At 36.5% G+C, this 16435-nt stretch overlaps 1 protein-coding gene, 1 non-coding gene and 1 pseudogene across 4 annotated transcripts in view; 2 read left to right on the top strand and 1 right to left on the bottom strand.

The window, feature by feature from the left end:
* LOC105228065 (anaphase-promoting complex subunit 2) overlaps positions 1–16435 on the bottom strand; it is a 172713-nt gene that overhangs the window by 24996 nt on the left and 131282 nt on the right. For all 3 annotated transcript variants that reach the window (XM_049451248.1, XM_049451249.1, XM_049451250.1), the window contains exon 8: positions 15564–15710. In XM_049451248.1, the coding sequence (XP_049307205.1) occupies positions 15564–15710 (147 nt within the window). The remainder of the gene's footprint in view (positions 1–15563; positions 15711–16435) is intronic.
* Positions 8359–8557, top strand: LOC125777963 (small nucleolar RNA U3; annotated as a pseudogene).
* LOC125777983 (small nucleolar RNA U3) lies at positions 11091–11305 on the top strand. Its single transcript, XR_007422463.1, has one exon. It is a non-coding gene; the product is annotated as a small nucleolar RNA U3 (small nucleolar RNA).

Below are 16435 nucleotides of genomic sequence, written 5' to 3'. Positions count from 1 at the left end.
AATGTATAAAAATCAGGTAGAATTCAGGAACTATAATAATAAAAGCCAACTCAAAAAACAATATTAATAATAAGCCTGCAAACCTAATCACAAAAATGTTCATTTGAAATTGCGACCTACGACAGACAGACATACATAGCTATTATTTCCGACCTATATAGACAGACAAATTGACGTGATTACTATTTATGAGTAACACATAAAAACTTTATGTTAATAAAATCGGAAAGATTTACCAATATTTTAATACAATAAATAAAATTTTCATCAAAATTAGGTAATTATAATCTTTATGAAGGGAAGAATTTAGTATACCGGCCCAGGATTTCAAGGATAAAAAGGATATGGTCGGATAGAGGAGATTATCCTGATCAAGGATATACCTGGTTATAGCTGCAGTAAGCTTATAATTTTCGAGACATTCGCGTTTAAAGTTGAAAATTGCAATATTTTAATTACATATTTGCGATATATAAAATTAATTTTGCAGTTATATTTTTCACTTTAGTATCCACTAGCACTTCACTAATTCATTTGTACGTACATATTGTTGAATTATGATTACTTAAGAATAACAAATGAATTACAAACTGTCAAATAATCAGTGTTACCTTATCGACATCATTTTTAAAATAACTAAATGAAAAAAATGAAGAGATTATACCCCAAATACGAGAATCAACAACCTATAAAAAAAAAAAAAATAACCCTGATCGGTAAAACACCAGGTCCTATCAGATTTTTTTCGCGTTGAACTGCTTTTTGCGTGGGCGGCTTTCGGCCGCGCTTCAAAAAAAATAACCCTGGTCGGTCCAACACCGGGGTGTACCAAATTTTTTTCGCGTAGAACTCCTTTTTGCTTCAAAAAAATAACCCTGGTCAGTCCAACACCGGGGTGTATCAAATTTTTTTCGCGTAGAACTCCTTTTTGCATGGGCGGCCATCGGCAGTGCTTCAAAAATATTACCCTTGTCGATCCAACACCAGGTGTATACATTTTTTTTTCTCCCGTAGAACTCATTTTTACATTGGCGGCCTTCAGGCCGCTTAAATTTTTTATTGTTTATCAACGATTATGTTTCCTGTATTTAGGGTATAATATTTCTTTATATATTTTTTTTGTTTTAGTTTGTAAAATATTTTAGTATGGTAACACTGCTTATTTGACAAATTTATTTTTACAAATGACGTCGATAAGGTAACACTGATTATTTAACAGTTTGTAATTCATTTGTTATTCTTAAATAATCATCATAATTCAACGATAATTTAAATGTATATTAAAAACTATTTTTGCACTATATTATATAAAATAAATGTGTGCAAATTAATTAGTTAAGCGCTTCTTCTTCTTCTTTACTGGCGTAGACACCGCTTACGGGAACGTCTGCTCCATCGTCATCGATTGAGGTATCGGGTTCGCCTTCTCCTGGTGTTGTGCGTTCACTGCCATTCAGCAGGCTGGAGAAGTGTTCCCTCCATAATTTAAGTATGCTCTGGGCATCGGTGGCTAGATCACCTTGGGGGGTTCTACAAGAGTTTGCTCCAATCTTGAAACCTTCTGTAAGTCGCCGCATCTTTTCGTAGAATTTTCGAACATTACCCCCGTCGGCCAGCTTATCAAGCTGTTTGTACTCACGCATTTCGGCCTCTTTCTTTTTCTGTCTACAAATGCGTCTCGCTTCCCTCTTCAACTCTCGGTATCTATCCCATCCCGCACGTGTTGTGGTCGATGGAAACGTTCCGAGGTAGGCAGCCTGTTTTCTCTCCTCTGCGACACGGCACTCTTCGTCGTACCAGCTGTTCTTTTGCACTTTCCGAAAACCAATGGTTTCGGTTGCAGCTGTACGTAAGGAGTTTGAAATGCCGTCCCACGGTTCCCTTATACCGAGTTGTTGACGAGTGTTCTCAGAAAAAAGAAATACATGTCGAGTAGAAAATCCTTCGACTGTCTGTTGTGATTGCAGCTTCTCGACGTCGAACTTTCCTTGTGTTTGTTGGCGTGCGTTTTTTGCTGCACAGAGGCGGGTGCGAATTTTGGCTGCAACAATATAGTGGTCCGAGTCAATGTTAGGACCTCGAAGCGTACCCACGTCTAAAATACTGGAGACGTGTCTTCCGTCTATCACAACATGATCGATCTGGTTGGTGGTTTTTCGATCCGGAGACAGCCAGGTAGCTTGATGTATCTTTTTATGCTGGAATCTAGTACTACAGATAACCATATTGCGGGCCCCGGCGAAGTCGATCAGCCTCAACCCATTTGGGGATGTTTCCTCGTGGAGGCTGAATTTACCGACCGTAGTGCCAAAGATACCTTCTTTGCCCACCCTGGCGTTGAAGTCGCCAAGCACGATTTTGACATCGTGGCGGGAGCATCTCTCATAAGTGCGCTCCAAGCACTCATAAAAGGCATCTTTGGTCACATCGTCCTTCTCTTCCGTCGGGGCGTGGACGCAAACCAGCGATATGTTGAAGAACCTCGCTTTGATGCGGATTGTGGCTAGACGTTCTTTTACTCGAGTGAATGATAGTACTCGGCGACGTAGTCTCTCTCCCTCCACGAATCCAACACAAAACTTGCGCTCCTTTATATGGCCACTGTAGTAGATGTCACAAGGACCTACTTGTCTCTGTCCTTATCCCGTCCATCGCATTTCTTGGACGGCGGTGATGTCAGCCTTTATTTTCACGAGGACATCAACCAGCTGGGCAGGGGCACCTTCCCAATTAAGGGACTGGACATTCCAGGTGCATGCCCTCAATTCGTAGTCCTTCTTTCGTTTGCCATGGTCTTCATCAAAAGGGGGGTCTCTCATCCGAGGCTTGTTATAACTATTCACTGGGGGTGTTTTTTTACGTGGCGGGTCCCAAACCCAGCGCACAACCCTAAGTAGGGGATATTTCGCCTTCTCACTTTAGCTCGCCTTCAAACGGATGTTCTTAGGCTACCCAGAGGATAATTGGTCAAAAACCGGAAGTCGTGAGCTGCTTGAGTCATATGTAAAAGAATCGTTTCTGGCCACTCCCAAGTGAATGGCGATCAGAGAACTTTCCTCACTTGCGTGAACTTGACACATGACTCCATCCTCCAAAGTGATAGCATATGTTTCCTGCCTGCCATGAGCGGTTAAAAAACCAGTGAAACAGAAAGTAGTAAAGTGGGTAGATTGCCGTGGGTAGATTGCCGCGATAAATCAAAGAGAAAAGATGAGAACTGTTTGATTTGTCGTCATCAGATTTGCTGCATTTACTGCTGCTGGATCCACCCTTGGATGTTCTTGTGTCATCCAAAGCTGCAACCGTTTTTGTACTCTTTTGCGCTGAATTCTTGCCGGTAGTATCACCTTCTGCATCGGTGCATTTTTCCTTTTCATCAGGTGCCTTATCATGCAAAAGTTTTGATCGTCTTCACCAATAGTTACATTTATCGATTTCTCATTCGATTCGCCTGCATTTTCCTCTTCCCCCTCTGGACCATCGTTTGAATCACTTCCCTTATCAACTTCAACAACTTTCAACTTGAGAATGCCATCAACGCATTGCTTTTCAATATTGTCGTTAAATTGTTTGCCTACGTTATCATATCTACGTGCCAGTAATTCCCAAGCAGTGTTGTAATTTGTACCTGATCCCGTTATCAGGTGACTAACCATTAGTCTAGCATCTTCTTGAAGACAAGATTTTAAATAGCTCATCTTTTTTGAGTTACTAATGCCTGTATTATTATGGACATAGTCCTCGAAGAGCTCTTTGAATGATTGCCATTCTCGGAATTCGCCTGAGAATGTTTGCAATTCGATTTTTGGTAGTTCCAATTTTTTCGTATTTTTTAAGTTGATTTCCTTTTTGATTTCCATTTGTTTTTTTAATACCCGCAAAGTATCGGTGGCTTCAAAGGAAAGATCTTCTAATTCTAAAATAATTACATGGCTTGTTATACTTCATCTTCAATTCGTCGATATCTTTCTCCATGCAGCTCCATAAAATCTTGAGACGGTTTTCGTAAAATTCGAAGTCAATTTCGTCTCTTATTTTTAGCTTTGCCTCTGCAATTGTAGATCGAATTTTCTCCGATCTTCTTTTAATTGCCTGCTCTATAAAGCCTATCATTGTATCTGTTGGGCTTATTGCCCTAGTATAATCTAGATTTATTTTCTCAAATCTAATGTCTTCTACACGCAGTTTCTTCTGAAATGTTATATCTTCTGCGCGTAGATCGCCTTTCCTTTGTAACATGTCCGCAGTGTTCGACATTTCAACTATTTTTTTTAATGAACTGTTTTTATTATTTAAAAAAAATCGTTGGAGGTAATTGTTTTGATCGCCTGGTTGACCTTGCTGCGCCTCGATTCACAGCCGCTGAAAATTTTTTTAAATAACAGTTTTTAACACAGCGTTTAATTTCGTACTAAAACGGGTTATGTGATCAAATGAATATGCGGGAATATGGACCCGTCTTACAATTTCTTATTCATTTGCCTATATATCTTCTTCTTTACTGGCGTAGACACCGCTTACGCGATTATAGCTGAGTTAAAAATAGCGCCCCAGTCGTTTCTTATTTTCGCTACGAGGCGCCAATTGGATATTCCAAGCGAAGCCAGGTCCTTCACCACTTGGTCCTTCCAACGGAGTGGAGGTCTTGCTCTTCCTCTGCTTCCCCCGGCGGGTACTGCGTCGAATACTTTCAGAGCTGGAGTGTTTTCGCCCATTCGGGCAACACGACCTAGCCAGGGTAGCCGCTGTCTTTTATTTCGCTGAACTATGTCAATGTCGCCGTATATCTCATACAGCTCATCGTTTCATGCGATATTCGCCGCGGCCAATGCGCAAAGAACCATAAATCTTTCGCAGAACCTTTGCGAAAACTCGCAACGTCGACTCATCAGTTGTTGTCATCGTCCAAGCCTCCGCACCATATAGTAGGACGGGAATTATAGAGATTGGCTTTGGTTCGTCGAGAGAGGACTTTACTTTTCAATTGCCTACTCAGTCCGAAGTAGCACCTGTTTGCAAGAGTTATCCTGCGTTGGATTTCCAGGCTGACCTTGTTGGTGATGTTTATACTGGTTCCCAAATATACTAAACTATCTTCAACTTCAAAGTTAAGACTGTCAACACGTAACGTGAGAGCCAAGTCGCGAGTGAGTTAATTCATATACTTATGAATGGTTAAAAATATATGTTTTCTTAGATATTTTTAAATGATTACATATTTTTGTAGAGTACTCCATTACATTTAAAACTGGAATATCTAACTTTTCGTTTTTTATTATTTGTTTTATATCATTTAAATTTAAAGATTTAGACAAGCAATTTCCGGTCTTTACAGAATTTATAGTTTCAAATAGAGTTTCTAATTCCTTTAAAGTTTCTGATATGATCAGGCTTGTTGAAATTGATTGAGGATCAACCTTTCAGATGAATTATTCAAATTGTGACTTAATGGCTCTTTTTGGGTTATTATTTTCTATTATTTCATTTAAATGTGTTTTGATTTCAATAAGATCGTCATGATCTGGAGTCCCTGTTATAAATTTTATTATAGTCCCAAGAATGTTTATTGATCTCTTTTGTATTGAGTGTGAAATAGTTTGTTCGATTAAATTTGAGATTCTATTCTCGTTTATGATATCCTGTTGTGTCCTGCCAAATGATTTATATTCTATCTGTTTACATTTTTCCATTATTGTCGTTAAATTAAATAAATGGGATAAGTATTCGGTATCTTCATATAGGTATGCGTCGTCAGTTACGGTGAGTATAAATTTTTTATTTTTTATGTTGCACACTGTGTATGTTTTATGTTTATTATTAAATTCAATAGGAGTGTTACGAATATTAACTTTATGTAAGACATGTTGTCTTCCTCAAGGTTTTCTAAATATAACTATGTATTTTAAATATTTTTGTTCAGTTTTTGTACGTCGTTTTAATAATGCGTAAATTATTTGTTTTGGTTCATAAACTTTATATGTTCTTTTTTTATTATGATAATCTAAAACTTTGTTTTTGCTCTTTTTAATCAATTGTTTTATTTCCGGATAATTCTTCTTATTGAAAAATACTTCCACTGGTTTTTGTTTTGTCACCGAGTGTATTGTCCTATTATACTCGTATGCTGCGTTAGATATTTCCGTAACGGGATAGGTGTTATTTTGTTTAGCTAATGTTGCTGCGAATTCTATCAGTGTACTATGCAAGCGTTCAACTGAACCGTTTGATGTTGAATGAGCTGTTGGCGTATGTTTATGTGTTAAATGTAGTCGTCGCTATAGTGACATACAAGTTATCGATGTCATTATACTTTCATTGTTGGTTTGTAGGTTTCTACAATATGGCTATGTAAGTGTGAGAATTTCTTCTAGTTTGCCTACGGTGTTGACTTTGTCTGCTATTTCTCTCATTAATAAATATTTTGAGTACCTACACAATGTGTAGTACACATACTACTTATATATGTTCTATTCCCTATGTGGAATATATCCATACTTATAGATTCTCCTGGTAGATTTGTTGTTGGTGTTCTCCCTATCAGTTGTTTTGTTGGTCTACGTTCGTATTTTTGTTCATAACAATTTGAACAGTTTCGTGCAAAGTTTTTGATTTGTTTCGCCATATCGGGCCAAAAATATTGTTGTCTAATTTCAATCGCGTTATTTTTCTCATTTCTATGCGCTCGGTTATGTGTATTTGTTATAATTTCCAATTGCTTGTTTTTGTCTGTTATGTCTTCAACTAGATTTTGTGCTATAAAGAGCTTGTAGTTTAGAAAATGTTTACTTAGTAGTGATTTTATTGTGAATAGTTCTTGTTCATCAATTTTAATGGCGTTATTGAAATTAGGTGTAAAAATTTCTTTTAAGGTTTTTGTTAGATAGTCAGTGTTTTGATATTCCATAATATGTCTGTGATACTTTGGATAAGTCGTTTGTGTTTCTTTTTTATTTCGTTTATTTTTCTTTAATATGATTTGATTCTTAATTGAATTTATCGTTTGTTTTGCGTATGTATAGTTTTCGTTTGGCGAACTACGTGTCAAGTGTATCGATTCTATTGTTGAAGTGTTAATTTTTTGTCTTGATAGTGCATCTGCTACTACGTTTTGATTTTCTGGTTTGTATACTATTTTTGCTTCAGATTCTTCTATAAAATTTTTTCATCTTTTTGGTTTTATATTTTGATCTTTGTCCAAGATAGAAAATATTAATGCTTGGTGATCAGTGTGTATAGTTAAATCTGCTTAATTCCTAATAGTTTTCCTTTAGCCCATACTACTGCTAATAATATATATTTTTCCGTTGTACAATATTTTTTTTATGTTTTTGTTAATGTTCTTGATATAAAAAATATAGGTTTCTTTTCCTGTGATAAAACTCCTCCTATGGCGAAATCGCTCACATTTGTAGTTAAATCAAAAGGTTTTGAGAAATCTGGTTGAAATAGTTCAACTTGTTTTAATTATTTGTATAGCTTCTTTATCTAATTTAATTTATTTCTTAGCTGACTTTTTTTGGTTGTTATACCATTTTCTCCTTGTAGGTGTATGGTTAGTGGTTTTGTTATTTTGCTATATCCTTGTATAAATATCCTATAATATCCCGCCATACCTAAAAATTACCTTAATTATTTCAGGGTTTGAGGTATCGGACACTTGTCTAATGTTTCTACTTTCTTTGGATCTACCGTTATCCTAGTGTGAATTTTCATCAGAGATTTTCATATTTGCTTTATGTAATGCGTTTACTATTATTTGGATGTGTTTAATATGTTCTTCAGGTGTCGAGGAATATATTAACATGTTGTCGATATATACAAACGCAAATTTATTTATATATTCTCGTAGAATATTATCAACACATCGTTGAAATATTGAGGGTGCATTTCTTAATCCGAAGGGCATTCGTATGAATTCATATTTTGCTCCATTTATGGAAAATGCTGTTTTTTCCCTATCTTCTTTTTTATCATAATTTGGTGAAATCCTGCTTCTAGATCTATTTAGCTTTACCTAACGTTTGTATTGTCATTTTATATTCGGAATAGGATTTCTATCTGTTGTAGTTTATGAATTTAATTTTTGAAAAACTATCACTAATCTTTTCTTAGGATTTTCCCATTTTCATATATACCCTTCTTTGGTACTGTCAAAATTGATGAGTTATAAGGACTTCTACTAGGCTGTATTATATTATTCTTTAATATTTTTTTATTTCTGAATTGACGAAATCGTTATCTTAATGCTTGTGCATTATTGAAGTTATAGTTCTTTTTCGTTCGTTTGTCTTTCTGCGAATTCTCAACTATTTTATGTGACTTTTGTTTGAAATACTCTGCGTTGGCCTTTGAAAAATTAAGACTATACTTCACAGAATGATTTCTGTGTGTCTTCATTTCCATTTTTGGAAATCGACCCGCGATGACGAGGTATATCGTTTTATCTGACGGCGTGAGGTTTAAGAATTTCATTTCTAATTTTGTCTTGTGGCATATTAGAAATGATGTTTCTTCGAAAATCGTTTACTTACAACGGATAAAGCGACTTCTGAGTGGTGATTTTAATAAATAAATTCCTTTTGGTTGAAATACTCTGCGTTGGCCGTTGAAAAGTTAAGACTATACTTCTCAGGATCATTCATTCCTTTCATTTCTTCAAAAAAATGTATGACCTTTAGAAAAATGCATATTTGCATTATTTCGTTGTCATTTCCATATTCGTAGCAATAGAATTTCTATGGCATAAGTAAAGTAATGGCCTCCGATTGTCACCTCTTGCCGCTGTAGCAGCTTCGCCTACAAACATGCGTAAATATGTATGTATATATACGTATGATCGTGAATACATATCGACGATTTTTACGAGAAGCACCAGAAAGTTGTGCAATTTATGATTTTTAGCTTTTGCCATCGTCGCAAAAAGACGACTTGTTGGCAAAGGCATGCACCGGGGATCAGTCGGTATGTCCACCGCCCATTTTCGCTTTCTTGCCAGCGTTTTTGCCAGTGATTCACCGTCTCTGCCCTTGCAATTTCTTTCAGTGTATTATGCGGTAACCTGTCATTTGTAAGACATTGAATTTCTTTCGCCAAGAGGTCTAAAGGGTGTAGGCCCGAGATTATTAGGGCAGCATCTTCCGATACTGTGCGAAACGCAGAGCAAACTCTTAGCGCGCAAGTGGCATATATAGAAAAGAGGCCACGGCGATAAGATTTTACTTCGAGGGCATTCCCCCATATCTGGGCGCCGTACAGTGCGACTGACTTTAATACACCAGCTAATAGTCGTCTTCTATTTTGCTTTGGCCCGCGGTATGCTTGTGCATTATTTGTTTGGCAATGTATGCAAATATATGTACATATAAGTATATATGAATGTATGAACATGCAAGTCAATGCGCGCACATGTAATAAGTATATTGATAAGTGATGAAAATATGATTTCAATTTCTGAACGCGCACATGCATATACATACACTTATATGAGTATGTGCAGATACACAAGATAGGTTAGAAGATGTATGCGTTTTAACATCGTATACTATATAAATAAACAATTTTCTTACTAATAGAAATTAAATTTATCACAGCAATATACATAATATACATATACATAATATTGCTGTGATAAATTTAATTTCTATTAGTAAGAAAAATATTTAAAAGCAAAAAATTAAAAATTTATTCTGTCGGGATTCGAACCTGTGGCACTCGTAGCATCTTGACTTTCCAAGCGCTTACCACCAACACCACCATTGACACTTAGTTATGCATGTACATAAGAAACATACGATGGTTCTAATCATTTTGTTTAAGTATAGAAATATTCTTTTGTAGAACATTTGCTTTCGCAAACATACAGAGAAATGTGCAAACGACATAATTTATGTATGTATTATTGTTTCGCATTTTGCTTCTACGCCGGTCAAATTTCTTTACAAAAATCGGCTGAAATGTGTGAGAAAATAAAAATGGACAACTAGGGCAAATAATTTTTAAAAAATTTATTGACAATTAAATATAAATGAAAATACATGTAAATTTACTTAAATTTATTAAAATTTCGTTTTGCATTTTTCGGCACTTTCAAATTAATTAATATAAGTAAAATTCACGCCTTCACCCGCACACGTCTTATTCGTGCAAAATTTCCAACTTTATGAAAATTGGCGCAATTATTGACACTTCAATTTTATGTAAAGTTTAAAACATGTTTACATATAAATATTGATTTTGGCGCATTTATCGACACTTGTCAATTTGCCCAATATATTAGTAGGAGTAAGCTCAATACTTATTTACATATGATATATACAAAGAACATGTAAGAAGATTTATACTTAATATGTAAATATTTATTTGATTTTGGCGCAATTATTGACACTTGTCTTAATATACAAAATTGGGCCAAAACGAAACAATGAAATACATAATTACTTTTGCATGTCAATATGGAAATGCCGACGGCAAAACGCAAAGGCATATATTGCATATACATACAAGCGATTTCTTGAAAAGCAAAAATTGAAGCATGAGAAATTGAAATGCCGACGGCAAAACGAAATTGCTTACATTCGTACATTGCTTATGAATCATGAAAATATCATCAAAATGTTTAGGTAAATCTTTTATATATTTAAAATGAGTTATTATAAAATAAGATCAAATTAACATCAAATAATTTGAAAAATTATAAATCAAAAATAAAAAAGTTCTACATACAGATTTCCATCCTATGGAATATCAAAGAAATCATTTTATAAATACATATATTTCTGTCTCTTCATATTCTCGGTTAGAATATGTGAGATAATTGTAAAAAATGTTAAAATTGCGAGGCGAATTCCGACCTACAATGTTAACAAATGCGGTGAATTCCCTAATTTGAATCTATCAAATGTTCGCAGTCGAACCTGCACCTTCTCTATACTTTTAAGTTCTCTGGTCAGTCTTCATTTACTTTCTTTGCAAATCAACCCGCGATGACGAGGTGACTATTCACATGTGTGCGCATATGTATGTTTGTATGCTTGTGCATTATTGAAGTTATACTTCTTTTTCTTTCGTTTGTCTTTCATTTCTGCGAACTCTCAACTATTTTATGTGACTTTTGGTTGAAATACTCTGCGTTGACCTTTGAAAAATCACATTTTTTGGAAATTAACCCGCGATGACGAGGTGTATCGTTTTGTCTGACAGCGTGAGGTTTAAGAACTTCATTTCTAATTTTGTCTTGTGGCATATTAGAAATGATGTTTCTTCGAAAATCGTTCGCTTACAACAGATAAAACGACTTCTGAGTGGTGATTTTAATGAATAAATTCCAAGGTTTTACACAAAAATAATGCAGTCAATAAGTACAGTACGTCAACTTTCCACTGGCACCAGCTTGTGGGTTGACAATTATTTACTATTATGAAAAAGTTCAATTTCAACAGTTAGATGTTGCCATTGAAGAAGGTTACATTATCCCAGTGAACAAACAGAAAAAATTTTATCATGGCATTGGAAGCAATGACAGGTCATGTCGCGCTTTGCGAGATGAAATGATAAAATTACGTCAAAATCCAATTATCACCTTAAAAAAAGAATCATTCAAGTTTCTTAGCACAAGAAATGTTTATCAATAATATCATTCAATTGTCAAAGTCTTCGTGCTCATGTTGATGATTTCTCAGATAAAGTGTTTAAACAGTCAAACATCTTGATGTTATCAGAAACATTTATGAACGACAACGAGCCTCCTGTATCCGTATCAAATTTGATTTCGTTGTAAGATTTCAACGCATATTTTTATCCTTTCCCTCTCGCTAGTTTTCTTTCATACAGTATGATATGCATTTTTTGGAATATCACTAAGAAGTATAACTTCATCCGCGCGTAGGGACTCCACGCACCGTTTTTTAATCCTTTAATAAATTGTGTTATAGATTCTTGTTCAATATAATTGTTATTTATTTCTGTTTTTAGAAGGTCCACTGTATTTTTAATCAGCTTCCTGTGCAGTGTCAATGTGTATTGGAAATAAGTATCCAAGTCTTCTGTTGGTTGTTGTGCCAAGTTCTTCATGTGTTCTTGTATTTCATACAGTGCACTTGGGTCGTGATATAGTGCGTCCAAAGCTTCCATAATACTGTAGAAGTTGAGAGGTGTGTTGTTGCATTCAAGTAACATATCTGCATGCCCTTCTGAAGGTTGTAAGGATATTGTAGAATTGAGGTGTTCTGGTACTGTATCTTGGCTTCTTGGTATAATGTTGCAGTGGAAGTTTCGCCAGTATTAGGATTTGTAGTTTAGAACATCCGTAATATTAACTCCTTGTCCTTTCTCCTTTTTCGTTCAATTTCGAGAACTGATTCTGAAGATTTAAAGATTTTGGCTTTCTTTACTAAAGATTTCTGCTAAAATATTTAGATGTCCTTTTTTGCGCTTCGAAGATCCTTAATGATGCCGATGTCCTGTCCCCTCTTTCCCAGCAAAGAGCGGTTGAGCCACCAGTTAATTCATATATTAGGTTGTCAAAAAAGTCTTGCGGTATTTTCGCTAGTTGGCGCTGAAAGCGCGTAGTTCTAGTTTTATTCGTCGCATCGGGTCATGATATACCTTTTTGGAAAGCTCATTTCACGCGCTAATTGATTGATTGTGGTTTCTTTTAAGTCGTTCGTGAGTGATAACGTCGCAAACATGGTGCAAAATAAAGAGAAAATACGGCATATTTTACAGTACTACTACGATAAAGGCAAAAATGCATCTCAAGCCGCCAATAAAATTTGTGCAGTTTATGGATCCGATACAGTTTCCATTTCCACCGCATAACGATGGTTTCAACGTTTTCGTTCTGGTGTAGAGGTGGTCGAAGATGCGCCGCGCTCCGGAAGGCCTGGAAGAGACCGGCATAGTAGCAGCCGTAGCATCGGTCAAGAGCTGGGCATGAGTTATCAAAAATTCATTTCAATTTCAATAAAAAATAAAATTCAATCAAATTACCGCAAGACTTTTTTGACAACCCATTACTTATGAATGGTTAAAAAAATATATGCTTTCTTTTGGAGAATATCCTCTTTATTCTAGAAATTCACATTCTTAATGAACATGTTTTCGTATTATGCTATGGGTTATATATTATTCGTTATGCTAATAACATATTCATGTTCTGTGGCTTAGGTATAAAGTCTAATTTGATTATTTATTGTAAAGAAGTGTTCATCACGCGGCCTATGCATGTCTTGCATTTGGGTGTGGTGTGGTACGAGTTCAAAGTCTAGTGTTTTATACTCTTGTTTATTTGATTAGGGCAGAATTTGCTTTATCAGCGTTTCTCATAAATTTATGTATTATAATGTATTATACATATGTAATACAAGTGTCGCTGATACTGGTATTAACTATTGCGACGACTTATTGTTTGGTGACAGGAGATATTTCATCTTGACCTCGTTACCGTGATACCAATATCATCGGCATACGCCAGCAGCTGTACATTCTTATAAAAGATAGTACCTGCTCGATTAAGTTCTGCAGCTCGAATTATTTTCTCCAGCTGAAGATTGAAGAAGTCGCACGATAGGGAGTCGCCTTGTCTGAAACCTCGTTTGATATCGAACGGCTCGGAGAGGTCCTTCCCGAGTTTACACAACCGTATTAGTTTTGCGGGGATACCAAATTCAGACATCGCGGCATAAAGGCAGCTCCGTTTTGTGCTATCTAAAGCAGCTTTGAAATCGACGAAGAGGTGGTGTGTGTCGATCACTGGTATTTTCCAAGATTTGGCCGTATTGTTAAGGTCCAATCAGTTTGTTGACGGTGGGCTTTAATCTTTCACACAATACGCTTGATAGAACCTTATAGGCGTTGTTGAGGAAGTTTGTACCATGGTAGTTGGCTCAGATTGTGGGGTCTCCTTTTTAATGGATTGGGCAGAGCACACTTAAATTCCAATCGTTGGGCATGCTTTCGTCCGTCCATATTTTACAAAGAAGCTGATGCATGCTCCTTATCAGTTCTTCACCGCCGTGTTTCAATAGTTCGGCCGGCAATCCATCGGCCCCCGCCGCTTTGTTGTTTTTCAGGCGGGTAATTGCTTTCAAACTTCTTCATGGTCGGGCAATGGAACGTCTGTTCTATCGTCATCGATTGGGGAGCCGGGTTCGCCTTCTCCTGGCGTTGTACGATCACTGCCATTCAGCAGGCTGGAGAAGTGTTCCCTTCATAATTTAAGTATGCTCGGGGCATCGGTGACTAGATCACCTTTGGGGTTCTACAAGAGTATACTCCAATCCTGAAATCTTCTGTAAGCCGCCACATTTTTTCGTAGAATTTTCGAACGTTACCCCTGTCGGCCAGCTTATCAAGCTCTACATACTCACGCATTTCGGCCTCATTCTTTTTCTGTCTGCAAATGCGTCTCGCTTCCCTCTTCAACTCTCGGTATCTATCCCATTCTGCACGTGTTGTGGTCGATCGTAACGTTGCGAGGTAGGTTGCCTGTTTTCTTTCCGCTGCGACACGGCACTCCTCGTCGTACCAGCTGTTCTTTTGCACTTTCCGAAAACCAATGATTTCGGTTGCAGCTGTACGTAAGGAGTTTGAAATGCCGTCCCACAGTTCCCTTATACCGAGTTGTTGACGAGGGCTCCCACAGAGCAGGAGTGCTAGTCGAGTAGAAAATTGTTCGGCTGTCTGTTGTGATTGCAGCTATTCGGCGTCGAACCTTCATTGTGTTTGTTGACGTGCGCGTTTTGCTGCACAGAGGCGGGTGGGAATCTTGGCTGCAACAAGATAGTGGTCGGAGTCGATATTAGGACCTCGGAGCGTACCCACGTCTAGCAAACTGGAGACGTGTCTTCTGTCTATCACAACATGATCGATCTGGTTGGTGGCTTTTCGCTTGATGTATTTTCTTATGCTGGAATCTAGTACCACAGATAACCATACTTCGGGCCCCGGCGAAGTCGATCAGCCTCAACCCATTTGGGTATGTTTCCTCGTGGAGGCTGAATTTACCGACCGTAGTACTAGGAGTGGAAGAGCACAGGCGAACTTGGTGCAGATTGCACAGCAGTAGAAGGTAATGTAGTGCATTGGCAGCGTAGGGCAGCGTAACTCGTGTAACTCCACTACTGGTGTGTCCTTAGGTCTGAGCAGGTCTTAAGATGGCTTCATCCCTTGCATGTATTACACCTAACCGAGGTTTAGTTTGAATGGACCCCTTTAACACAGACGCAGCAGAAAAATTCCTTCGTCCCCAGGTTAGACACGACCCAAGGAGTTGCTTCAGCGATGACAAACTTTTTCTTAAACTTATTGATCTCCAAAAAAACGATGAAATCCGAGTCCATTCCGACTCTAGCACACCGAGGAAATTTTTTTGTGTATGTATTTGACGTAACTTTACTTCAAAAATATTATTATGTTATTAAATATGAAATTCATTAATTTATTTTATTAAAATTGAAAATTATTATTTTTTTTATTCTGGGTCCACAATACAAAATTTATTTGTTAACAGTTTATTTATATAACTGATATACGCCACCTGTATACATTAACTTATGTTCTCTAACCTTTCGTTGTAGAAAATTTTTAAGCTCATCTTGCGTGAATTCTATGCCACCTCCATGTGAAGCAAATAATTTAAGCATCTGATGAATACGATCAAGTGGTAAGGAGTCCAAGTTTGTTAGCATTCCAACTATATATGACCAAAATACCTGAAAATTATTTTAAAAATTAAATTAACTTCATAGAATATAATTTGTCTTCTTTCGCAACATTATTTAAATGTATTTATGAAATTAAAGAGAAAAAAGTAATAAAGGGCTTAGTTCGGGTATAAGTAAACATTTCATACTATCGCAACTTGCAAAGATTAAAGCCAAGATAATACCTTCAGGTACATAAGGCTTGTTGGTTATTCATTCTAAGTACAAATATGAATCGTTATTAGAAAAACACGCTTTCTCAATTTTATTGACATAGCTCACATATTGACGTTATAAAGGAAGTACTGAAATCTATATATTAGGTATATGAGGGCTAAAGGAAATATTAACCCGACTCAACACATTTGTAACTACATAGACATACTACTATTACGAAAGGATTCTCTTCAAATTTCAATAATATACAGAGGTAGTCAGAAGTATTTTTTGCACATTCCACAGAAAACGTGTTCTCTTGTTGTTGCTGTGCAAAAAAATGATGAGTTGTTGTGAAACTTGATCTATGTGCTAGCGACTGAAGTCAAGTTGGTAAAGACAACGATAAATAGGACTGAAAACATGAACGGTCGTCTAAAGTATTTACACAAAATTTAAACTTCAGTTTCTTGTATTTATTATCAATAATTTTTAAATGTTGTAGCTTAGCCTAACTTGCTGGTTGTGAATTAATAATTGGTTACATCTCCTTTCGCATCAATAACTGCCTGCAAACT

This window comes from Bactrocera dorsalis, chromosome 3 (assembly GCF_023373825.1).
Source record: "Bactrocera dorsalis isolate Fly_Bdor chromosome 3, ASM2337382v1, whole genome shotgun sequence".
Lineage (NCBI taxonomy): Eukaryota > Metazoa > Arthropoda > Insecta > Diptera > Tephritidae > Bactrocera > Bactrocera dorsalis.
The sequence above is the reverse complement of the archived record's forward strand: the minus strand, read 5'-3'. Positions and strand labels throughout refer to the sequence as shown.